The sequence below is a fragment of the Brienomyrus brachyistius genome, chromosome 8, assembly GCF_023856365.1.
Source record: "Brienomyrus brachyistius isolate T26 chromosome 8, BBRACH_0.4, whole genome shotgun sequence".
NCBI classification, from domain to species: Eukaryota; Metazoa; Chordata; class Actinopteri; order Osteoglossiformes; family Mormyridae; genus Brienomyrus; species Brienomyrus brachyistius.
Genome location: NC_064540.1, coordinates 25,329,552 through 25,356,249, shown reverse-complemented (window position 1 = coordinate 25,356,249; position 26,698 = coordinate 25,329,552). Strand labels below are relative to the sequence as shown.

Below are 26,698 nucleotides of genomic sequence, written 5' to 3'. Positions count from 1 at the left end.
TGCAGCAGACCAACAGTGCAACCATTTGTGATTTTGGTAATGCAGAGCTAGGACCAGCAGGACATGAGTGCCAGGCTGGGTACATACTGGACCAGACAACATTCCATTTTTCTGCCCGTAGTCATTAATAGAAAATTCTAAGCAAACGGTTCATTTAAACTAATTGGGTAATGGGGGATCCTACTTAATAAAATTTATGACCAAAGTAGTACATGTGAACTCTACATACAAACAGCTGCAGATGAATTTGATCCCGCAAACCTGGAGTCGCAAAGCCACATTGGCACCTGCTTTCTAGAGTGTTTGATCAATGGGGACTCACAGCTTTCTTAAGGACTGGAGAGAAGCAAAGGCACCTTGGTGAATGTTTGAGATACGGTTGTAGCTCAAATCCCTGAAGAGGACAGAGAACACAGCACTTATACACTTTTCGGTTACACTGCTGAAATTTAACAAATGACATTGTTGGTACCCATATCACATATTCACATTCAAGTCTCTCTCTACTCTTATCTTGCCAAAAGAAAACTCAAAGATATGTACATTTACATATTTCTGTATATATTTCTGCACATGTATATATTTAGCAGACATGTCAGTGGCAGTCATGCAAAGCGACATGCAAGTGGCAAATAGCACATCGCGAACATACATGCTGTCAAGGAGTCAGGTGGCATAAGTGCAGCTAGGCTGAGTTTCCAATGAATGCTCAGGTACGAGTGTAAGCCGTATTGGAGCAGGAGCTACATGACAACTTCTAACAAATCAAAAACCTAATAGGACTATTCAAGGACCTGAAGTGCAACATTATGAACATTTAGCGAGTTTAAATAGGCTTCCAGCACTATGCTACTTGCACAAATATTGTTGTCAAATAAAATACTCAACGGCTGGAGGTATGTTGGTGTGTGGGGATCTCACGAGTAGTTGCAGACCTGGTACATTAATTCAGGTGATTTAAAATAATGACTGTAGTCAGGACATTGAAACCTGATGTACTAAAAAAAAAACTCTGGTCATCATCCTCTAGGACCGATTGTCCTCTTTCAGACAAACCAATGCATTAGCTATCAAATATCGAATGATTCATATTTTTGCTACTCTTCCCTTCTAAAGTCCTGCTTGTAATATTTCATAGGGTCTACTTTTACCCTACCAGAGTTCTACATAAACATGCAATTTAATTTGCTTCAGATGCTCTTGTACTCCAAATGTACCCAAGCTGTTGTCATGTGTACCTCGACTCCAATGATATTAAGCTTTTTTTGAAGTCCATAAAACATCAACGCAAGCTCCACTTGACCTATACACAGCATCTACACATTCCTACTGATCTTTTACTCACAATGAACGGAGGGAGCTGAGCTGATGGAAAGTCCTCACTCCAATTTCTTGGATGAGGTTGTGCTGGAGCTTTCTGCAAAATGTTCAACGGAAACCAAATGTTCTTCTGAGTCATACAATGCAGAGCCTCTCAGAGATGCACTCATAATTATCCAAAAACAACAGTTAACAGACTTTGTAGATAGCAGACTAGATAGGTCATAAAGAACCCCTATTTGTATGATACAGCTATTAGTGAAACAGTATATCTGTGATGGAAATAATTAAAACACGGTAAAGGCAAAGACACACTGCACAAACCTACATTTCCTGGAGCTGCTGACACTGGCAAAAATTTGGGAGGGCGAGTATTTGGTTATGAGAGAGCTCACTGTAAAAATAAATAAAGAGTATCTCTTAAATTTGCACTTATGATTTCTATTTATGCAACTGCAGTAATCAATGATTGCAGTGACCACTGGTTTGGAAACAATGTCATGGTGCAGAGGTGAAAATGCTACAGTGAGGGTCAGTGGCTCAAGCCCTCCAATCAGGTCTAGCTATTAGTGATTCTCACAGCAACTTTAGCCCGGTCAGCTGTTGGCAGAAGCTCTGGGGCAGGTAGGCAAGATTAGCCCTAGTCATGTACCTGGAAAAGACAAAGGGGGAATTGTGTATTACTAAGCTTCAGAGGTATCCTGGCTTTGAGCATCACAATCACTGACTTTCTGTGTTTAAAGGTCTGCAAGGGTTGAAGAACAATTGTGTACAAGATGACTGCCCGACTGATGAAACATGCAATTAAGGATCAGTCACACAATGAGCTTGTCATACAATAATCATAATGGCTTGCCAAAATGTTGTGTGTAAGAATGAAACTTTTTATGAAATCTTTCTTGAACCCTTTTCCTCCAGCTGTTGGTTGTATTAATAAAATCATCACAAAAGAGAGCACAGTATAGGGCACATATGTTAAATTGAAGAACACAGCTTGTAAAACAGTCAGCTCTCTTCTGATCACACTAAAAGCTTCAGAACTATGTTGAGCTTTAAGGTCTCTGCTCTGATATTCACCATGAAGTCTCCCTCTGGCCTCCCATATTAGCACGAGGTACATTCCCCTGTCTCTCTCTTTAATCTAGAACTTCTCACTCTGCAGGAGTTTAAATTCATGCTTAATATGGCACTTCATGTGGTTCATCCGTTTTTGAAATCTCAAAACAGTCAAACACATTTGATTGCGTGGATGGAGATTTATTATAGACTAAAGACTGAAAAAGCTGAAAGGTACGAGAAGATCTGCAAAGCAAACTTACAGAGCTTCTAGACTGGCTGTTCCCTTCAGGTCAAGGAAGTACGATATCTGTGCCACTCCACTCAGGGACCTGAAATGCATAGGACCGGCTCACTAGCACCTCATTGTGATCTTGTAGGGACAGGGCACGATGCAACGCAGATAGCGGCCGCATGACTGCGGCTGGCAGTCAATGACGGCCTGCTGTGCAGAAACCCAGAGGGCTTGTCCTGCTCTCTTATGCTGCCTCCTTAACACATTATAAAGACTCGTTCAGGACCCATAAATGAAGAGGTTTGAATGAAGTATTAGAGCTTTTGATGGCAAGGGATTGTGATGTGGATCGGGTTGTGTAGCAGTTAAGGAATTGACAACTGCACTTTGCTCTGAGAATATCTGCTGTGCTTCAAGCAGAATTCGAAATGTACTGTAGACAAACTGAACTTTGCTTTGTGGAAAGAATGCCTCAGGCAAAGTATTTAATCTTCATTAATGAGTTAATGACCATACAGTCTAATGAATTAAATCTCCTTTTGGTTCTCAACATTACAGAAAGTGAGTGAAGGATTTAGGAATAGATAATACTGCCTTGTGAGATTTCAGTTTTTAAAAAGTTCCATTAAACTTTGATTATGAATGGACTAAAGTTCAGAAAAAGATATGCGATGACAGGTCAGCATAATTATGAAAAGGTACATTGAGAATAACAAAATTGAAATATAAGGATGAGATACTCACAGCGTGTGAAGGTTAGGGAGATGCTGGAAGGCCATTCTGCTTACATAGCGGATGGGATTCTCATAGAAATTTCTATTACCAAATGAAGACAAAAATTCTCTTACAGCTTATCAGGTCACTTGTTTCATTGCCAATAATGCTGTGTGGTAGAAAACCAACATGACTGTGCTAACTACCATGGAAAGTTAGCATTTTATGTCACAATTTCACTTGTCTCGGTTATTGAGTGATTAATGGGTTTGTCACGTCAAACGACAAGGTCAAGTTTTTCGTTCCACCAGGAAGAAGACTCACATCATCCGGAGCAGTGGGTTCCCAGCAAACGCCTCGTCTGGGATGACCTGAATTTGGTTGTCGTTGAACCCCCTGTGGGTGATGCAGTTCAGAGCTGTCTAATTCCGATGACTTGACAAGTAGAGCCATCTTGAACAGCGGGAGAGTAAAACTCACAGTTCTCGAAGGTTGGCCAGCGTCCTGATCGCTGTGGGAATCTCCTGTAGCTGGTTACGCTTCAGGTCTCTGTAAAAAAATATGGAATGAGGTGAGTTTTGCAAATATTTTTAATGGTTACTTAGGCATCCATATTTTAATCTCACTCATGATAAACTTTATTTTAGGTGTGCTTTCGTGATATATCTGAATAGTTGTAATTTAAAAAATAGCTACTTAAAATATATATCTTTTAACAGATTAATCGTTTACTGCTTCACCCAGCGGTAATGTAATATAGCTACTTGGTCTTGCGTCACTTAACCTTCTGATTCATGTGTCTTTTATAGTGCAAAATGCATTTAATGGCCTTATTAGCAACTTACTAAAGCAAGGAAATAAGGTTCCACCTAACGGAGCATTTGTTGTGGTTAGGAAACCTCTTTCACAGGTGCCAATGGATTATGTTTATGGACGCATTATTCTATGTTTTCAAAAGATTTCTTTGTTTCGCTCAAACGGTCCAATTGTACCATTCCTTTCATGAGGAACTGCTGTTGATTACACCCTCACATTAACGGAAGCAATTATCAAGGAGGTGTTTTCAGTGAATGAGGCCTTTCGTCCATGGCGTGATTAAATGAGAGAAACTTGAATGGAGACAAAAGCATAACAGCTGTGTGAATAGAAGCACTTTCACCGCGGGGTTCTTCCTTGGCGGACCAGAGTATGCATTTCCAGTTTGATTTCCAGTTACCATAACAGCAAACCCCCGACGGAAGCATGAAACAGAGTGTGGCTTATTATCACGACTGTATTCCGTAGTGCAGTATTTCGCAAACTGGTCCAGGGGGACTCACAGATGGTCCATCTTTTTGCTCCCTCCAAGCTCCCTGCCAGAGATTCCACATTTTTGCTACCTTCCAGCTCCCAGGTAGAGAGATGGGAGGGAGCAAAAACATGGACTGTCTGTTGGTCTCTGAGGACAGGATTAGGAAACATTGCCTTAGTGTAAAGACCCCGCTAATAATTTGTCATTCTAGGAACGTTTGCAAAATGTTACGATTAAGGTTTGGAAACTTTCAAAGTGTCCTGTTTTCCTGATGTTCCCAGAACATTATGCCACTACCTCTACTACACATACGACTTATAATATCAAAACAAATAAAACGGCTTGTAGAGCAGTGGATTCCAGTGTCACTTTACACCTCAAAGGTAAAGAGTCTTAGGCTAGATGGTGTGTTCACAGTATATTCATATAGCACTTTTATAAAATAATATTGTATTATAAATCGATATTTTTCAACATAAATAGCGTTAAAATTATGTTATTGTTCTGACAATGTTATTGTGCTTGAGGGAATCTTCATTAAAACGCAGAAATAACATTCCATTAATTTTACTGCATGAACATTCTCAGCCAACTTTGAAAAGAGCTTCGCATAACCTTGGCTAGAGTTCTGGGAGCGTTCTCTGTTTGCTGGCGAGGTGTGGATGGATGTTGGTGTCTATGCTAAGCTGTCTGGTAAACTGACACCAAAAAATGATGCTAAATACGCCAAGAGGTTATCTTCGTTTCAGGCTCTGATCAAGTTTGTAACCCCGTTTTCATATAAAACATCAGAATGTTCAGTGCACTTATTGGCATCACCACCTAAAGCTGGTGTACGAGCAGTGCTGTCACCTAACTGTAACAGGGCTGGGTCCAGTCTCTGCTCAGTCTGGCCAGCATTCGCCTGTTCTGGTCCCAGTTTGTTTTACAGGAATCCTCCCACAAAAGGGCGCACATGTCACGCAGGCGTTCATGCATCACATCCAGGGAACGGCTATCAATGAAGCATGAGGCGGCTCAAGAACCCAATGATTAAAAGCACGGAAAAGCAGTCATTAAAGTCACCTGATTGGATCGCAATGCAGGAACATATTGTAATGTGCTACCGCTACTGATTACGCTTCTTTTTTACTTTCAACACATTTTAAAAATGATTTTCTGATGAGACGGGCTGGCCCCCCATCCTGGGTTGTTCCCTGCCTCATGCCCATAGCTTCTGGGATAGGCTCCAGACCCCCCGCGACCCAGTAGGATAAGCGGTTTGGAAAATGGATGGATGGATGGATTTTCTGATGATTCCCTCTCATCAGACATTCAATTCATGGCCCAAATGGCAACGTGCACAAAAATACACATTTGTTTAATATTAAAACAAGTGTGGCGTATGGTATTTGGGTGCTTAATTTATCTGCAGGTATAGATTGTTTTCATTTACCTCAGTATGCATTTTCCAGGAGCCTGACTACTTACAAAATTTCCAAGCCATGCAAGCCGTCGAAGCAGTTGGGTCCAAGAGTCTGGATTCTGTTGTCATGGAGATATCTGGGTGTAGACAGAAAGTCCACCTGAGGTATTGTGAAGACAGAAAGGGCACTTTCCTGCCTTGACCATTATGATTAATAAATGAGCCTCTAAAGACTGTCAAAAGTGCTTCAGCTTCATTGAAATTAAACACATGAGCTTTCTTGAGATTAAATCTCCATATGACGTTCCATACTTGTAAAAGTATGGATTAAACAATGAGTCGATGATTCAGTCCGGACCGCTGCTGTGCCCCTTTGACTGTCCGGTAAATGCTACCTCCTCGCTCCTCTAAGAAGTCGTCAAATCGAATCAAATCACATTATTTGGCACAGGACCTGACATTTGTGGAGTGCAGCTGAGCGAAACACTTGTGTGCAAGTCTCACAACAGCAGCAAAGGACAGTAGGATTGGAAGTTTACTGGAATAGCCAATAATAGTAACAATAAATAGTGTGCAACTTTAGAGACAAATAAATATTATGGACAGTGATAAAGTAATAGACAGTGAATGGGTTTATTGGGCATTGCTCAGTATTCTGACGGTCTGGTGGATGGAATTGTTCCATTGATTTTCAGAGGCAGGATGTGATGGTCAAGGATACTCACAGCACCACTAGATTGGAGAGGTTATGGAAGGCAGTGTCAGGGATGTGAAGAATGCGGTTCAGAGCCAGTGTCAAGGCCTGCAAGGAAGGCAGGTGGGTGAGGGCGTGTACGGGAACCGCCATCAGCGCGTTGTCGTCCAACCACAGATGCTTCAGTGATGGCAGACGCGAGAAAGTCTGCTCCGGGACCTCTGTGATTTGGTTGCCGTCCAGACGCCTGTGAGGAACACGGTCAAGAACAAATACTGAGAAATACCCAGACTCTTGGACATGGATGGAGGCTTGGGCATGATATTGCATTAAGTGTCCTTCAGAATAAGGGAAGTGCCCCTGGCGTTAAGGGGATTCACCCCATTCAAGCTCCTGTTCAGTAGGCAAGTAGAGGACAGCTTGAGTTCACTCGGGCAGCCTTGAAACAGGAACCATTGCCGTATAAGATTGTGGTGGATTACTTGTGGGCCTTCGGGGGGGGGGGGGCGGGGGGGGGATGCCCAATAGTCCAGCATGAGTTCCAGCCTACTTCCCTGTTCCTTGTGCAAGTTTCTGATCAAGTGGCATGATCCATACACCATGGTTGAAAAGAGATATCCTATACCTTACCAGGTGAGCTGGCCTGATCACAGAAGGAGATCTTGCTGAAAGTGTGTATTAACCTACTCTTCACAGGAGGAACCCTAAATCAGGACTGATCCCTTGGCTTAAAGGGACAAGATAAGACCTGAAGGAACTATAGTAGGACAGAACCAGGATGTGTTCTCCACCATGCTGGGTCATACAGTGATAGTCCACCACCATATACCTGGTAAAGTGGTGAGTTAATGACCCTCCCCCACATCCCGGAGACCTGGCGGCAGCTATTGAAGCTGTGATCCAGAAGATGCTACCACTCAGTGTGATTGAAGAAGTTCAAAGTGTCTTGTCCAGCCTAATAATAAGTTAGTGCAATTCTGCAATGACTTCTGATGGAATTGAACAGGTCTGTCCTACCTAGGGATGATGAAATGATATATGAAATTAAATTAAATTAAATAAGTTCTGATATAGCAGTACACTTGACCACATTTGCAAGTAACCCAGCGAAGGAAAACAGTATGTTTTCCTTTTCTCACCACCTTCCAGTGGATGTGGGACGTCGTTCCTCAGTCACATTAGGTATATGCAGATGCCTACTTCGACAGTGTAGTCATGCATGCTGATAGCAGGGAGGACGGTTCAGGACCACCAACCCTGCCGAATGCTATTTTGTCCTAATGGAGTCCTACTACAGTACCTTGAGTTCCTCATTGGACAAAGCCTGCTCAAGCCACAAGAAAAGAAAATAGAGGCTGTTCACTGTGTCCCAAGACCTACTTCTACGACCCAGGTACAGGCCCTCCACAGGTTCACAGAATACTACCAATGCTTTGTACCACAATTTTCTTCTATAGAGAACCCCTTATTATTGAGCAGCACAGCAAAGAAGGACTCATCCAGGCTGGAAAAACTGATCAGGAAGGCTAGCTCTGTGGTCGGCATGAAGCTGGACACTATGGCGACAGTGGCAGAGAAAAGGACACTAAAAAAATTGCTGGACATTATGGACAATGCTGGGCATCCTCTGCACACGGCCATAAACAACCAGAGGAGTCTGTTCAGTGACAGGTTGCTTCTCCCAAAGACAAGAACCAACAGACTTAAAAACTCCTTTGTTCCATACGCCATCAAGCTGTTTAACTCCTCTCTGGAGGGGAGAGGGAGGGGAAACAGGTGGACAAAGGAGGGGGGGACAACTAAGCTGTAGTGCCTCTTCACTTCACTGTGCAATACTCTTGTGCAATACCTTTGGTTTTTGGTTCAATACTGGAAATGTGCAATACTTTTGGTTTTTGGTTCAATACTGGAAATGTGCAATTCCCTTGTATTCTCTTATTCCTATTTATTCTATTTATCCCTTTTGTATATTTTATTTTTCTTTGTATCTATATATGTATATATATATAACATTTGCTCACGTTTTTATTTTTTTTTTGTAACTTCTGTCGGTGCTGTGCTCTTGGAAACCGAATTTCCCAGAGGAATCTACCCGAGGGATTAATAAAGTTTCTGTCTGTCTGTCTGTCTGTCTGTCTGTCTGTCTATCTATCTATCTATCTATCTATCTATCTGTCTGTCTGTCTGTCTGTCTGTCTGTCTGTCTGTCTGTCTATCTATCTATCTATCTATCTATCTATCTATCTTATCAGACCTCACCCAGAAAAGCCTAATTGGGCAGTATGGAACTACCCAGCTAAGCAAGCCATCGTGTACCCAACACCTATGTTAACATGTAGAGCAGCTGGGATCAGGTGATGTCAATAGCCCATATGTTCCTAATGAAATTCTTTGCCATTGCCTTGAGTTGCCTTTGGCACAGCAAGTGACACAATGGTTAGTAAATGCAATCAGCTCAGAAACGGCAAATACCACAGCCCACAAATAAGCTCTGTGTTCTCCCACTTTTCTTCCTGCAGTCCAAACACATACAGTTAGATTACTTAGAAACTCTAAATTGCCCACAATGTGTCCCGCAATAGACTGGCCTCCTTTATAGGCCGTACCCCGGCTTTGCGCCCTGTGGGACAGGCTCCAGGCCCCCTGCATTCCTGACTAATAGAGTATAAGCAGTTAGATGATGGATGGATGGATATCTTTGGATAATTTAGTCTGGAATAGTGTTTGGAACATACACCCAGATTGATGGGAACACAATTCAGTGAATACTTATGTCTCAATATGAGTCTGACAGTTATTTACTGCAATAAATTATTTTCTCTATGAGACATTTGTGTGTATGGAAGCCACAGCTGCCTGAAATATTCCATTAAGAATAAAATATCGGACTTTTGGCGCAACTCAGTTCTCTGTACTGGAAAATTCCATTTGAGGCCCTTGTAATATCATTAAATTGCTGTTTTATTGTCACCCTGTGTATTATAATTACAAAACTGATCCTCTCTTTTAGATGAACTGTAATAAAAGTTTCAACAATGTAAATGGAGCCTTAGATAAATCAGCCACAATGCTGAGTTTTCTGAAGCTGATGGTTGCCAATTAACACTGACAAATGTGGCGCGTTCCTGCTGACCCTGGCTGGGCCAAACATTACGCCATTGTGCTACTCATCTATTCCTGGCTCATGATACCTCCCTGATCTGGAAACAGAATTTTCATTCCGCTGTCTCTTCAGTGTTATGTATATTGTTATTTTTTTTAAATTGGACATTTAGCGTTTATGGAATATCACGATCATTATCGGTTTCTTAGCTGATGCCTTCATCCTAAACAGACAGTTTTGATTGAAACATCCGGATATGTGTCATGTCTATGGGTAATACAAGAGGGTCTCTCAGGATTTAGTGCCGCTCAAAGACTTTTCAAGGGGCAGGTGCTCGGGGCAGGGGGGTGGGATAAGGGTACATTTTGTTAACTGGGGTGGATTCCCTTTCTATGTTTTTGGGATCGATGGTTGTGGAAAAGGGGGGCAGTTTCAAAATTTTCTGGGGGTGGGGGGGGGGCTATGGGTAAATTTCATCATCTGAGGGGGGGTTCCCCCTGCAGTTTAAATTTTTTTTCTCGTGATCATTGGTTATTGAAAAGGGCCTCAAAAGCGGGACAGTTTCAAACATTTGGCTGAAGTGGGTACCGGTGTTCACCCCCCCCCCCCCCCCCCCCGCACATGCTTGCTATAGGTTATGAAATTTTAGCTTTGAATACTACACTACCTGCCGCCAAGTAAACTTTAGCTAGATTGCAACAGATATCCATCCATGTAACTCAGGTTAGATTTCCTGTGTACTGTGGAATGTGATCTCAGGTCTGCTTAAGTCTTAGTGTGTAACTCACAGTGACAGGAGACTGGGCAGATCCCAGAAAGTACTGGAAGGTTGAAGCTCTAACTGGTTGTTCTGCAGCATGCTGCAAAGGAGAGAAAGAGCAAAATCAACAGGACCAAGAGGTAACTGAGGAAAGATTAGTACAATAGAAACTGCAACTTTTTATATTTTAAGTTTCCATAACTCAGCGCACAATGACCATGTAATTAAAATGGATAATTGTATGCTAAAGTTTCGCTATCATCTGTTTCCTCTCACCTGAGACTGACGTGGTAAAAATCAGACAGTAGGAAAGTTGATATTGCAGAATCTGATGGAATCCTTAGTATGAATAGTATGAATAATAGTTCTATTTACATACAGCTGCGGAAAAAATGAGACCACAGCACAAGTCTTTCTTTCACTTATTTCTCGATTTATGGGTGTGCGTCTGTTACTTATATATATATATATAGTAATGTAATATACAGTATATATATTACAAACTGCTGCCTGGCTCTTCTCTGTTTCTCATTAATGAAGCGCTTCATCCTTGCGTTATGGGACTTCAGTCCTGCTTCAGGGAGCCTGATACAAACTGTCCTAGCAGTGAATCTGCACTTAATGTTTCCCAATCCATTTGAAGGTCACTTGATGAATCCTCCGATTCATGAGAAACTGTCAGATAGTTTTACGGTCATCTCTGCCATTAGAACGTCACTTCCGCCCTTCACCTGGCTGGTCGCTCACAGTGTCTCCTGCTTCACCTTATTCTTCTGTACTGCAGCCTTAGAAATTTTGAACCTGCAAGCAACCTGCCACTCAGCATAGCCTTCTGCCAGCAGAACCACAGTTAAACCAGGATTTAAAAATCAGATTTGCTTAAAAGTATAGAGCGGCCTCCTAATTTTTTCTGCGGCTGTATATATTTTCTGGCAGACGCTATCACCCAAAGTAACATGTACATGATGCGGACAATTCAAGCATAGGGCTGTCAAGGAATCAACTTAGGGACAAGTGCTGTTAGACTAAATTTCCAATGACCAACCAGAGACAAGCGCAAGTGAGTTGTGGGGAAATAGAGCTGCATTATCAATCCTGCTGACGGTGTGTGTCTACAGGTCACTCCTGAATACTCACAGCACTTTCAGGTTGTAAAGGCCAGAGAATGCCAGGCTAGGGATATGTCTCAAGGAGTTGCCTGATAGCCTCCTGCAGGTAGGAAAGAAACAGCGGATAATGGGGAGGGGTCACACCATTGTAACAAATCAGGCTCAATGGAGGCTTTGCATTGAGAAGTGATTATCAAAGGAGACTTGTGATCAAATGCCATTGGTTCAGTCATCTGGAGATTATGCCCTGTGGTGACGTCCAGTTGTGTAAACATTCACCTTTTTTATTACACCATATGGGATGGAAACATTTGTCAGTCATGCCAGCCTGCTTATGTGGGTCTAGTTTTTGTTTTTTGACATCCTATCTTGGCTGTCTGTTTGAGTTGGTACAGTTATGAGCAATTGTCTATGCTACAAACACAAAACAAAAACTTTGGCTTCGGTTCCAAGGTCTTCTGCTTTGTTTCCAGCCACATGGACGATGGGAATGGTAGATTCCACTGAATCCAAGGCAGCCGCCTTGCATTTGATGCCACTTTGCATGCATGTTTTCACATGCATGCAAAGTTCACAGCTCAATCAGATGCATTGCCCAGCAACCCATGATTCACTTATCATCATATTTCCTCCCCTGTGGAATCTATTCTTTTGTTCCCTATGATTCTGCTTTATTTGCTTTTAATGGCTTGATACCTAATTTCGAGAATTAGAAAAACATGCCGTTGATGTCAGGCATTTCAAAACATAAAGCACTTGAGGAGGTTTGATTCTGTTGTTCATCGGGGTTTCAGCCAGAGGCTGTGGGAGGATGTCATTTAAAAATGTTTTCTTAATGCATAAGTATCACTCATATATTTAAAGCGTCTATTAAAAACAGATCTTTCTCACTACAAACCCATGCTTTATTCTGAAGACTATACTGAATTTGTGATAGGGAGGTAACTGTTTGAAAGAGGTAATCCCTTACAGTGCCAGTCAAAAGTTTGGACACGCCAAACCTCCTACAAAGGAGGGAGTGTCTCATCACATGACCTGGTCACCTGACCTAAAGACAGCAGAGACAGTTTGGGAAGAGTTTGACCACATAGTGAAGGAAAAGTGGCCAATGGGTGTTTAGAGTTTGTGGGAATGCCTTCAGGACAGCTAGAAAAACACCCCAGGAGGCCAGCTCATGAAACTGGAGTAGAGGAGACAGTGGGGTCAACCAGTCCCTGGACCAATTGCGGTTAAGAGCCTTGCTCAACGCCCCAATGGTGAGATCAATATGCCGACCACAGAATCTGAACCGGCCACCTTCTGAATCCCAGCTCACAGAACTGCCCCTTCCCTCCCCAACAAATAATTATCTTTTTGTTTAATGCTGTTTTGGTCAGTGCATAATGACAGTCATTGGGTCTGTTTCTGTTTGAACAGTGATATTAAAAGCTTGATGTTGACCATGAGCAAAGGAGAAGGCAGGGGCTGTAATGTTGTGTCTGCTACTGATAATGAGGTGATTTGTGTTCAGTTCCTTGTGGAAGTCACCAGCCTAATTTTCCCATCCAAATGTAATTTTCACTCAACAAGCCGGCTAGACATCATTACCTGTAATCATTGAAGGTAAAGCTAAGGAACATTGAACCTTTTAGGCATGCATATGTTTTTCTCTAGTAGAGATACAAATCCATAGCACAGATTGGGGTCTGATCTTTGTCATGCTTGACAGTGCCTCGATGTATGCGTATAGCAATCACAGAAAGCTAGCAGTGAATGCCCCCCCCCCCCCCCCCCCAGAGCCCTCTCCCCACTCTGCCTGCCAGGTAAAGTTCGTTCGTGGCTTTATTTGATCATGTTTTGAGTTATGAACGGCATGGGGTGGCATGTTTTTACTGCCAGCTGCGTTTGGAAGTTTGGCCAGGGTGCAGAAGTCAAGAGAAATGCCAAAGATCAAGGTATTCCTTTCTTAACCACTAATACAAACCTTATGCAGGTCTGTCAGACCTCTCAGATCTCTACATTAAGTTGATCTAGAGAGATGCTATTTTTCTTTTGTAGACAATCAAGAAGATGTAATGTGCTTCAGTATCCCTACAGAAACTTCTCCTTAAAGAATTATTCATAAAAATTCAGCCAGAATGCATCTATGTATTTAATCAGCATTTATTGGTCCTGTATGTGCAGGAGTAGTAAGCAGAAACCTCTGCTCAAGTTTAGGATTGGCCACTATCCTGAATTTTCCAGGTTCACCGGAAAATGAATCAGAATAATATGCTCTAACTTCCAGTCTTCAAATAACAACAAAAGACCAAGTAATACTGCTGAAAATATAATTTTATCACAACCCATGGCTGAATGGTTATACCTGGATGTCTTACAGTGACATTAGCAAACAAATTATCAAGTCACAGTCCTGGTATCAGCAAGGACAGAAAGGCTGTAAGCATGGCAGAGTTGAATCAGATTCAGACTCAGAGTAATGAGCAAGATGCATGTAAATATGACGATTAGGGATGTGCCCTGTATGTGTGGGTCAAATCCCACAAAGCACAAGTAATTCTGTACCCTCTCCATAAAGCTTTAAGGTCCAATAGCTCAACAAGTCAAGCATGGCACTAATGACGCAACGGTTGTGGGTTCAAATCCCAGGGAGCTCTCGTAAATTATAACCTTACCGTACTGCAGGTAGCTTTGGATTAAGATGTCAGGTAATTGTAATGTAAATCATCAGGAAGAATTATTGTGAATTTGAGAGTATAAAGACTTCCTATGCAGGTATCATTCTGTGCGGATATGTGTGTAACGTTACATGCGGAAACGTGCAAGTTTCGCACACTGTGGCATGTGTGAGAGAGTAAAACTGGAAGGCAGGTGAAGTGCAAGGTGCCCATCAGGAGCCCTTCATGGGGTGATTTCTTTACAGAGGGCACAGCCACGGGGGAGGGGGGGCACTGTCCAGGTGGTCTTTACTGTTGGTCGTCTGTGCTCTGAGTCTTCTGCCACGTTTGTGTAGTGTTCTGATCAGCCCAGCTAATTATGCGCAGAACATCTGATGAGTAATTTCACGAGTGTTTTTGGAGGCTTTTCCCAAATAGCCCTGCAAATCAGATGACTGTGTGTGAGCCAACCCCACTGATGATGTCAGAGAGGGTGGCGTTCATCCTAAATAGGGGCCACTAATCCATGCCTCAGCATAGCCCAGGCTAACTCAGTCCATGAGGCATTGCTTAGTAACATAACCCTCTAATGGAGATCCAAGTGCTGTAGAAGGAGACCTCGGGCAAATGGCCGTCTTGTGCTGGCTGATATATGGGCCCGTTTTATCGAATGAGACGTGCTACAATGAGCCCCTGCGGCGTGCGTTAATGTGCACTGCACACCCAATGGGAGCCCACGTCAATACCTCTGCCCCTTAGCCCCACTCAGCGACAGGCTCTTTCACATACACCCATCAGCTTTACCTAACTGACTACAAGAGAAAAAGAATCCAGTATGATACAAGAAAGAGGGTAAAATAATACGCCAAAGGGTAACCGAATCCAAGGCATGTGCTGATCCTCAATGGCCTTTAAAGTACAGATATAGCATCAATTGATGTTGATTACTATTCTTAATGATTGTGACTTAAAGTGATTTAATGCAGTCTCAGACAAAACTACCCACACCTCTCCTGAAAATTAGGGGTTAATATATTTCCACACAGCTGATATGACCGCTCTGCCAGAACTAATAGCCATCACGCTATCTTCGCTTCTGGTTACGGTATGTCACTCTAAGACTACAAGCATTTTTTGCAATTTTTCAGCTACCTCTGATGGACCCCTGCCACTGCCGACCCCCCCCCCCCCCCCTGCATTTTATCAGATCGGTGCTACCTCTACTGTTATTTGCAATCTGCTCTGGTTTAGGTGCCTCATTCCCGGTGCTCTTTTAGCATTTGTATGTAATAGCCAACAAATGACAGCAGGTGATCAGATCATGTAACGGACAGTGTGATTTTCAGTGCGTCGTATAGAGATTTTATGTCAAAACCATGCTGCTGTTACCGTTTGCAGTACTTACAGTTCCAGCAGTAAGTGAAGATTTTGGAAAGCCATTGGCTGGAGCTCGCTGATGTTGTTCATGCTCAGATCCCTATTAAATGAAAGAAGATAAAAAGAAGAAGCCATCTTATATACACTGTTTCACTGTAGAATTATCATATATATTTATATTAAACATATGAGCACTGCCTGGATAAAGGACTGCAAGCAGAGAGTAATAATCTATTCCAGTGTAAACTGAGGAGCAGCAGGAATTGTGATGGTTACAGAGCTGGACTTGTAGATTATAGACCCTTGGAATGGAAATTCTGATGTACCTTCAGTCCAACTGCTAAAGGATTTTGTCTTAGGAGCCCCGAAACATCACAGCCCAGATATTTACACTGTGCACTTTTATATACTGTATATGAAACCAGGTTGTTGATCTGAGATGTTACTTTCCACTTTGGACCCTTATTTGTTTCATGGCACTCTGAGCGATGGAGAAATACAGGCCAGGGTCATGAATAAACTCCCCAGTTTGTCCAGAAGAGGGACCCAGAGAGAAAGAGTGCAGATCAATGGGTCATAAGTCCACTTCCTCTGTTTCGTTTTGAGCTACTGTTGGCATGTCCACTCAACAGTAATGCAGGCTGAAATGGTCAATGGTCAACCCCCCACCCCACCCCAGCAAAAGGCAGTGAAGCAGGGGGCAGAAAAAACGGCTCCAGTGAGTAGCTCCGAAAGCTAGGCCTCTGTGCTTCTGACTGGAATGTCATTGGTTTTAGCCCAGGCCTTGGCAGAACAGTCACATGTCCCTGGGCCCTTGAGTGAAGCCTTTAACTCCCAGCTCCAGGGGTGCTGCATGTTAGCTGATGCTGCACTGTGACCCCCATACTACGGAGAGCAAGATGGGGTTTGTGGTTTGTGCCAGAAAACAGCTGCTGTCCATGAAGACATGTGGACAATACATAGGCAATTAGCTATTGGGCTGAGCTAGACAATGTTGAAAATAGGGAAGCTGAGCTCTAACAGTAGGGAAAGCAGAGCAACAAAACCAATGTTGCGCAGGTTGTTCATCCAGTAATAATCAAATTACCCCGATATGGTTTTACTCTCAGGCAGAAGAAATCTGGTACCAATTAGTGAAGGTTTGTCCTGAACAACAATATAAGTGTAATGGATTTAATATTATATAACTTTGTTAAGCTGAGTGTATTACAAAATTTTATAAAATTAAACATGCATGCATACAATATATATAAGATAAAGTTACAACATTCCATTAACCTCTAAAAATGGAAATTGAACATAAAAAAGTGTAGAATTAGTTGGTCACTTATGATGAAAAGAACCATTAAAAATCTCTGCAGGTGGAATTCGTCTTTTATATGTAGTAACCATTCTGGTTGAAATATTTATTTTCATTTTCATTCAAGCACCTTGTCTTTTCAGCTTCTGTAAGCACATGCTTCAATGAGTTTCAAATCAACCTGTTATTGTATTTGCCTGTTTGAATTCAGTCCTGGTGGCCTATTGGGACCTTCTGTGGTCTCAAGATTGGACTTCACAGATTGGACTGTGAACTTTGTACACCTTTGAACTTTGTATTAAGCTCCAAACTCTCTTCTGTGTATTTAACCCGGAGCATTTTTTCTTAAACACTATTATAAAAAAGGAAGACCGAGAAACCCATATGATAAATATGTAGATGAATTATGTAGATGTTACGTAGAGGCCACCTGGGACTCAGTAGTAGCAACATCTCCATTTTAGGGAGGGGGTACAGTAGCTCATGTACAAGCACCCAGGGGAATGAAATACTCTAGGTACTTGTCTTAAACAGATGTTGGACTTTTTTGTCATGCACTGAGAACTGAGAGGTTGTAAATACTTTTCAGAGGTCACGAATTTTCTTACAGGGAGTAAAAAGGGACAAAAAACTCAGGTCGAAAGAACATCCAGTAGCAACTGCAATATACATGTCTGCCACATTGAGCTGGATGTGCAGTGATTGGGAGCAGATGTAAAGATTATCCAGGAGCTACAATAAGGTCTTAATTGGAGATGGGGGAGAGGGGGTCTAATGGCTCCCTGAATGATGAGCAAGGAGGCCAAAGGACCATCAAACCCAGTGCTTTACACACTAACCACATAACAGAAACAGTATTTGTATTATTTCCTGCTAGCACATCACACCCAGCCAGAGACACATAGAAAGACACAAATGAGCTGCAAAGCAAGGGGATACTGAGCAGTAAAAATCTGACTGGACCTTGTTTGCTAGGTGAACATAGTGCTTTACTGGCTAGTTAGACCTGGCCGGAAAGAGGTGCTGATGTTGTCTTTGTGGCTTCCTGGGTGTATCGGCACGCTGAAACACACCACATCAAATGACTGAAGAGTTTAAACTACCAACATGCTAAATGTGAGAACTCTGTTACCAACTCACTGATAAAGTCACATTAACATAAGTCCCACTCAGTGGAATTCACTGCTTCATTACAGCTAGAGGTGTACAGTACATCATTCAAATTTAACGTGCTGAAAGTTTCTGGTCTGCATTTAAACTGGACTGGACCATGAATCAGGCAGGCTTCATCAGAGCGAAAACAAAGTACATGTTGTGTAGCTAAAATGCAATATATGGAAAAATTGGTAAATGCGTACATAAATAAGCATGAATCAATATTCAGATTACGTGCTCAGCAAAAAACTTACGAGAACCTTGATGGCCTGATATTTGGCTAATGATGTTTATCTCCAACATGATTGTAGTCTTTCCTAATGACTTTGCATGCCATATTTAATAGTTTTTTTTTCAGCTCTGAGGGGCGTGTGTCTTTATTTTTAATGAAGCGTACCACCGTTGGCTACAATCTGGCTACAAGATGACCAAGTTGGCCGTTCATGCATGGAGTTTGGTAGGGCAAAGGCGTTTCATCCCTAGATGACACGTCCGTGCTCATAAAACATGCTGAATGCAGTTATTGTGCAGTTTACCTCGACCATTTGAAGTTTTGAATTCTTAACCATAGCAATGTGTGACAGCAGATTAGGTAAAGGCTATAGTTATGTGGCATTTTATGATGTTTTGCTCTTTGGGCAGTTAAAAAAATCCATTGGCTGTTATTTTTTTTGTCAAAACCAATGTGCCAAAATAAATGACCAGGAAAACAGGAACCCGAATCTTGCACATCGGTATAGCTTCTTATATTTGATACATTAGGTGCATTTCAGAAGTGATCAGACACAGAATTAAACTCCTTTGATTCTCTAACTGCATACACCTTCAACCTTAATTCCTAGATGACATCAAGCAGGACCCTGGATCCGCGGCAGCCAGCTTCAAGTCATGGGGCTTCAGAGAAAAGATGAGGTCAATGCAGGCTGTTGAATTAGAGCAGGAAGAAAGCTGCTTTAGTTCTTCCTTAGATTTGCCACTGTGGCACAGTCACTATACCAAAAGATTTTATGACTTACACAAGTCAAGTGGAATATTTTGTGACTTTTTATACAGAATCACTCGTGGGTCCTTGTGGTGCTGGGAATCGTGAACCCGAGGTGCTCAGGAAGCCCTGTCACCTTCAGGCCTACATCTTTTGAGCAGCAGTGCAATTTACTTCATAGTTATTGTGGACTGTTGACCTCGATCCCCCCTAAAAGCAGCAACCAAGGAAACGTGAGTGAGCGAGGACAAGAAAAGGACATTGTCTGCAACGCAGTGAGGTCATGTAAGAAGTAAATTAAAAAGAGGGAGGAGGCCTGATGTAGTGCTAAGCAATTTCAATTCAAAACATTCAAATAGCAGCACGTAACACCATAGAGATTTAGCCTCACTAGTTGAATCAGCACACTAAATTGGTGATTCACTGAGCTAATATCAGGGTGGAATTTTGGGTATACGGCACCGATAACTCTAGAAGCAAAGGAACTGTAACTTTTTCCATTTTTGATTGGTGACTCTAGGCTATAATGGAGAAATTTTGGCTGAAACAGACATGAATGAATGGACATGTTATTTTTCGCAATATTCATTGAATGTTGCTACCTCACACCTCCAGGGATAGGAGTTTGAACCTGCTCTGTGCATGTGGACTGGTGTTTGAACCAGCTCTGCGCATGTGGGCTGGTGTTTGAACCCGTTCTGTGCATGTGGACTGGTGTTTGAACCCATTCTGTGCATGTGGGCTGGTGTTTGAACCCGCTCTGTGCATGTGGACTGGTGTTTGAACCAGCTCTGTGCATGTGGGCTGGTGTTTGAACCCGTTCTGTGCATGTGGGCTGGTGTTTGAACCCGCTCTGTGCATGTGGACTGGTGTTTGAACCCGTTCTGTGCATGTGGGCTGGTGTTTGAAGCAGCTCTGTGCATGTGGGCTGGTGTTTGAACCAGCTCTGTGCATGTGGGCTGGTGTTTGAACCCGTTCTGTGCATGTGGACTGGTGTTTGAACCTGTTCTGTGCATGTGGGCTGGTGTTTGAACCCGCTCTGTGCATGTGGACTGGTGTTTGAACCAGCTCTGTGCATGTGGGCTGGTGTTTGAACCCGTTCTGTGCATGTGGGCTGGTGTTTGAACCCGCTCTGTGCATGTGGGCTGGTGTTTGAACCAGCTCTGTGCATGTGGACTGGTGTTTGAACCAGCTCTGTGCATGTGGACTGGTGTTTGAACCCATTCTGTGCATGTGGGCTGGTGTTTGAAGCAGCTCTGTGCATGTGGACTGGTGTTTGAACCCGTTCTGTGCATGTGGGCTGGTGTTTGAAGCAGCTCTGTGCATGTGGACTGGTGTTTGAACCAGCTCTGTGCATGTGGACTGGTGTTTGAACCCGCTCTGTGCATGTGGACTGGTGTTTGAACCCGTTCTGTGCATGTGGGCTGGTGTTTGAACCCGCTCTGTGCATGTGGGCTGGTGTTTGAACCAGCTCTGTGCATGTGGGCTGGTGTTTGAACCCGCTCTGTGCATGTGGGCTGGTGTTTGAACCCGTTCTGTGTATGTGGACTGGTGTTTGAACCAGCTCTGTGCATGTGGGCTGGTGTTTGAACCCGCTCTGTGCATGTGGGCTGGTGTTTGAACCCGTTCTGTGCATGTGGACTGGTGTTTGAACCCGCTCTGTGCATGTGGGCTGGTGTTTGAACCCGCTCTGTGCATGTGGGCTGGTGTTTGAACCAGCTCTGTGCATGTGGGCTGGTGTTTGAACCCGTTCTGTGCATGTGGACTGGTGCTGTTTTATCCAGCACATTCCTCTGTGCTGTGCCCTCTGCTGCCTGGGATAGACTCTAGACCAGAGATATGCAACCACTTCACCCGGACGTCCAAATTCCAACAGCGACACAAAGCCAAGGTCCACTGGCCTCGATATAATTTTCCAGGGTACATTTCACTGACTGGAAGGATGGGGGGGGGGGGGGGGTTCCTTTCAGTAGATTTTGGTCTTCCACTATAAAATTTGTCAGGTGTGGAGAGGCTGGAACGATAATGCTGGTTGTGTTTGACTTCAAATCTGGACCATCTTCAGATCTGCCATTTGAGTAGCGGTGGCCAACTTCGGTCAGCCGGCTGGCTTGAGATTTTCAATTTGAGACAAGCCTGCACACGCATTTACATGTACGTAAATGTTTTATTAACTTGTAAACAGTCTGTAGGGTTTGCAAACTACCCGAACATTTCTGATGCAGCTAATTTTAGGCTTATAATGGAATAATATAGATTTGTCGCAAGATTTCTTGCGTGACCTTGAGAGTCTGAAAATGTCACGGCAGATGCGTGAGAGTTGGCAACCCTGAGAGCTGGCAACCCTGCCTGTGATGAGGGCACAGCGCTACGTCCTCACGCTGCCAGGGTCGTGGAGTTTGCATGTTCAGTATATGCTGTGTGGGTTTTCTCCTGTGGCTGTAACACCTAATGTGAGATGAATGGGTGTTTTTAAGTTGCCAGCGTGTGTGTGTGTGCCCTATGATGGACTGGCACCCAGTCCAGGAGGATCTCCTGCCTCGTGCTTCCTGGGATGGGATCCAGACACGGTGGGCCTTTGCTGGGCAAGTTGCTTGGATGGATAAGTATATATTGCCCTGAAATCCTTGGCGGACTTTTAAAATGCATGCTTGAATAGTTTTTTGCTTCCACATTTTCCCTCATATTTGTTTATGTATTTTTATTGGAACGTCACCCTGTCTGGGAACACACTGAAACCTTACCATCTCCGAGCCGACAGAAGCGAAAAAAACGGCCACTGCGGTTGGAATCTGTCACGTCCACGGTCCGGCGTGCTTCTGAGCTACAACCCAGTACGATCACCTGTTTTTTGTTTCATCGAGAATTTTAAGTGAAGATCTGGCCCACGGAACCACGCTTATCTCTATAAACTGTCAAGCGTTTCGAACGGAGCTTTTACTCAGTGTCGCCTGCCAGAAGTCCCATTGACATCTGGCAAGTATCAGCACAGATCAGCTAACAGGCTTCTGCCAAGTACAGCCATGTGTGTCATGCGTTTATTAACATCTTGTTTGATTTGTTTGGCTGCTCCAGATGCCTATAATGGACACCTATGTGAGTATAGCCAGGGAGCAGTCGCACGTTCGACTAAACACGTCAGTTACAAAGTGTGTCCCTTGATCATGCCATGATCGGCTGGCCTGCGGTGATGTTCGTCCTCATAACACAGAACCTTAGGGCTCAGCTCTCCACAATCCACTCCTGTTGCGATTTGGCTCCATGCTCAGAACCGTCCCTCTCAGTGGATCATTAAGTCTGACCCGATCTGGTCTCAGGCCCCCTCGAATTCATAATGGAAGCATCAGTTCAAATCTGCATTTTCATAAACCACGCGGTTTTTCCACCACCGAGCAGAAAAACATCTCGAAAAATAAAAAAAAAAACAACCCCAGCACTTTTCTAGGTATAGGTTCAGGCTATTGCTTTAGAATATACACATGATATCATAAACTTCAAAGGGAAAGATGTCAGTAAGAAGTAATGTAATAAACAACAGTCGTGACAGAAAAAAAAAGACCGAGGTATCTCTACGGTGAGCTGAAACTCGTTATGTGTCATGGATTCCAGGTGTTGTTTTCTTGTGAAGAGTTTTTTTTTTTACCTTCAGTCTTTGACTTCTGTCGACCAAAACAAAAACATTCCAGAGAAATATATAGATCCAAGTGAGAATTACAGTAGGTAGCCGAACCAGAATAAATACTGTACGGCCAAAGCCGTCAAAGCGTAATTAAGATTTATTGGTCACAGTATGTTGTAGTGCATAATGAACTGGATGGTGAGTGAAAACTAGCAGGTCCCAGCAGAAAATGGGGGGGGGGCTGTTCTCTACTTTGTAAATGTCCAGGTATAACTAGTACACTTTTATTTGCTTTCATAAGACTATTTTCAAGCGAAATGTTAAATATATGTCTCTGCAGACTCCAGTAAAGTTTGTTAATGACTGTTTACAGCTTGTGCTCCACTATCTTGCCTTAATGGTGACTTTGTTAGTATGCACTTAATGTCAGCCAAAGAAATGAATGTTTTGCAATGTGTGTTCTAGCTATAGCCAAGACTTGAATCTAAAACATCTTCCTAAAGATGCAGATGAGATGTTAAAAACATCGTGTCTCATCTGAGGTCCAATCTCTAGTCCCCACAACGAGCCAGGCTGTTGTCACCTTTCATTATTATCACCCAGTATTACTTTATAGTATAAAAGTACAGTTCTGCCTGATTGACCTATTATCAGTCAAAGAGCAGCACGATGCAGAAATATACCATAACCACGATATGTGATGCATGCACAGATCATGTAGAGAGTGTAGAAAGAAAACTACGAGGTGTTGAAGTCCTAATTATCTCTGTGTGTGAGCCTTGGTCCCCGGGACACCCCCAAAACACAGCCAGGTGGTGGGAGAATAGTTTTTTACATATTCACACACATACCCCTCCATACCCACAATTCTCACAAGGAAGAAAGCCATCAGTTTACCTATGAATGATGGTATAATTAAAATAACCCCCCCCCCTCACCCCGTGTATCAACCCCCCCAAAATCAGCTGAGGTTCTGGCTGCGTCCAGGAATCGTACATGCGCAGAAGTTGTCCAACACTGTCAACACTGCCTTCAGTTTGCTCTGCCCCCTCCCCCAATACCCCCTCTCCCCCGACCCCTGATGAGAGCACGAACTGCCCAAGCATGGGATTTGGGGACTTAGAGTAGCCATGACTGATTAGCTGCTCTTCCACCCCACATTTCACAGTGAGCTCATTAACTGCAGTGTCTGCACCCTCAGGCTGGTGTGTATGAAATAGGCAGGCTGTCAGCAGAGAGTTCACCAGGCTACCGCATTCACAGATACCTGTCTTCCATTTTAGGACTGTTACTCTAGCGGATGTAGAGACTGTCAGCCTGAATGCACAGCATCAGTGACAACTGCTAGTGCGTGCTTCTTAATGTCTGAGATTTCCACCAGTTTTCATCTATTCCAACTTCAACTCAACAGGCTTCAGTATCAGGCAGGATTGTTATACTGTGAATTAAATCATTTTAAAAACAATTTAACCTGTGTAAATCTCCCCAGCTCACCTCATTATCACACCACAATAAGCAAATTTCTGTTGACGAAATGCTAACTTGCAGGCTCATACTCGCACCTAAAAGGAAATTTCATTCCATCCAAAAACTCGAATGATGGGTTTCACTTTAGGCCGAAAACTAAAAAAAAAAAATTCATGCGAGGACCTAATTTGTTAATCTGGGCTGTGTGTCAGCTATTACAGACAAGTGTGAAGTTCTTCTGTGTCTCCTATCCTTCAATATATATTTTCTGCTCCATAATCTGTCACGCACCAGCAGCAGACCAAGCAAAAGGAGGTATTAGTCAAACTGAAAAGCCAAGTCTGGCAAGCTCTTGAGTGCTGTAATCCTAAAGGTATTAATTATTGCCCGAGTTATACTTGCAACATCACATGATGAAAATTTCTATGGAAAACATACTAGAAGAGAGTAAGGTAAAGCAAAAATCAGCACATCAAGCTAGATCACCTGAAATACTGGCATTGCCAACCGTTGGTGCCTGGATACTCACAGGTAGGAGGTGTAGGGACTGAGGCCCGGAGGCACCAGCGTCAGAGCGCGCTCAGAGCAGTCCATCTGCAGCAGAGATCCATCCTCCCTGCACCAGCACACTGGCAGGCAGGGGAGCGAGGAAGGGGCCCATGTTGGAATGGTACCTGGGAGCTGGAGCAGCAGACAGACTCGGAGCAGGTCCCTCATTCTTCTATGTTCTCTAGCTGTAAGGAGAACATGATGGAAAGATAAACTGGAAGAGCGTGAACTCTGAGAGCTGAAGGTGTGACTGAACAGCTGGCAGCGAGAGGAACTGGAGGAGCAGGAAGATGGGTGAGGTGAGATACCTGGAAAGCTAGCTGACCTGGAGCAGCGTAACAGACCTTTTGCTCTCTGTGCCTCCGCTTCGTTATATTTCAGGAGATGATGTATATTTTTCTCTCTCTCTTCTCAGAGTTCCAGCCCTGCTTCCTCTACCCTACTCCTGCAGGCCCGCCTCTGCCCCCCACTCTCCTCCCACCCCCCCACTTGGATGATACTTACCTAAAGCAGAGAGCAGTGTTGCGCCCGTGTGCCAGAGGACGCTGGCTTGTGATTGGTCAGAGAGAAGCCCCTCTCACCCTAGCTTTTTCAATGGGGCCTAGATGATGACTGCAGGATTCCGGGGCTCTCTTTCCATGGGAAACTAAAACCCATGTCCAGCAACTAACTTATGGGCCAACGACTGCCAAAAAGAAAGCACCCTCCTCGTGTCCTCATTACATCTTCTGGAAAATCCAGTTGCGTTTCATTGGGGATAAAACTAAGCAATAAAAAAGTGCGTTAGCAGAAATGCAGGATGTCTTATTCTTTTATGCCACAGGGTAGTAACTTGCTTCTAATCTGCCGCCGAATAGCCAAACAGGCCTTAACTCACCTGTCGCCTGTGCTGTAGATGCCGCAGAGATGCTTTGCAATGACTCACAGTTAACCAAGATTAATGTGAATGATAATACTGCTTATATTCTGTATGTATTGCATATTATGTTGTTTGCACATGATTTGTATTTATATTCTACTTTTTGCTCCACAGCTCCACCCCAGGCCAGGCTGGGTAGTGTCTTATTTCTACAGCAGGTTTTGACTTCTGCCATTGGCTCCTCCTTCTCCATACCAGCAAAGACAGCCAGAAGGCCACAGACAAGAGAGAAGTTGTACATCTAAAATCCTGACAGGTCATCAGTGACCTGAGTACAGCATAAAGTAACAGCCTAAATAAACATTAACTTAAAGATACCTCCTTCTTGTCGAGTTCAAAGAGAACCATGCACTATGTTTCAGTAACAAAAATCAGATGCAGCTTAGCCAAGTATTTTTAAGAAGGTAGAATTTTTTTTGCCATATTTGGGACATAGAACAATATAAACAGCAATGAAGGTACCACTTACAGCACTGTTATGAAAATTAAAATTAAATGCAATAGCAGATTATTAAATCTCTCCCTTTTTTTAAACTAAGGTCTTTTGTACTCCCTACTAAATCGGGGTTAAAGTGCCCATAAAGAAAGATTAACAACATCGCTCATCTTTTCATCTTAGTCCTATTCCTAGTTACAGTTCTGCCACCTGATGGCCATTTTAAGTACTACAGGCCACACTATTTCCAGGGTTGCATTGTCACCTGACACAGTGCTGACAGCGTCACTGAAATATCCCCACCGGCTTTAATTCAAAGAAAGTTATATGAAGCAGCATCACCTTGGAATGACAGCCCTAACCGGGCTATTGTCGCCATGCGTGTCTGTGCCTTTCAAATATTTTAATAAATGACCAAAAAGAAATCTGCAATGTCACTTGCAACCTATTTTTTTCTACCGGAGTATTTTTGTCATTACGATTTATTTTTATTCAAATGTTTATTTAAGTTCTCTGTTGTTTTTGTAATTCCTGCACTGTGATATTATATAACGGACAGATATTTTTAAAA

The 26,698-nt window shown here is 43.2% G+C and overlaps 1 protein-coding gene across 2 annotated transcripts in view; it reads right to left on the bottom strand.

The window, feature by feature from the left end:
- LOC125746949 (leucine-rich repeat-containing G-protein coupled receptor 6-like) overlaps positions 1–26,596 on the bottom strand; it is a 30,220-nt gene extending 3,624 nt beyond the window's left edge. The window contains exons 1-15 of one of the 2 annotated variants that reach the window (XM_049021544.1): positions 26,470–26,596; positions 24,753–24,957; positions 15,729–15,800; positions 11,716–11,787; positions 10,607–10,678; positions 6,747–6,962; positions 6,087–6,158; positions 3,806–3,874; positions 3,650–3,721; positions 3,356–3,427; positions 2,640–2,708; positions 1,901–1,972; positions 1,649–1,714; positions 1,346–1,417; positions 323–394 (exon numbers count right to left, since the gene is read on the bottom strand). In XM_049021544.1, coding sequence (XP_048877501.1) covers positions 323–394; positions 1,346–1,417; positions 1,649–1,714; positions 1,901–1,972; positions 2,640–2,708; positions 3,356–3,427; positions 3,650–3,721; positions 3,806–3,874; positions 6,087–6,158; positions 6,747–6,962; positions 10,607–10,678; positions 11,716–11,787; positions 15,729–15,800; positions 24,753–24,957; positions 26,470–26,506 — 1,310 coding nt within the window. In that variant the 5' untranslated portion in view covers positions 26,507–26,596. Of the gene's footprint in view, positions 1–322; positions 395–1,345; positions 1,418–1,648; positions 1,715–1,900; positions 1,973–2,639; positions 2,709–3,355; positions 3,428–3,649; positions 3,722–3,805; positions 3,875–6,086; positions 6,159–6,746; positions 6,963–10,606; positions 10,679–11,715; positions 11,788–15,728; positions 15,801–24,752; positions 24,958–25,080; positions 25,184–26,469 lie in introns of those variants that run through there. The other variant, XM_049021545.1, reaches the window with a different exon arrangement.
- Positions 26,597–26,698: the final 102 nt, after the last annotated feature.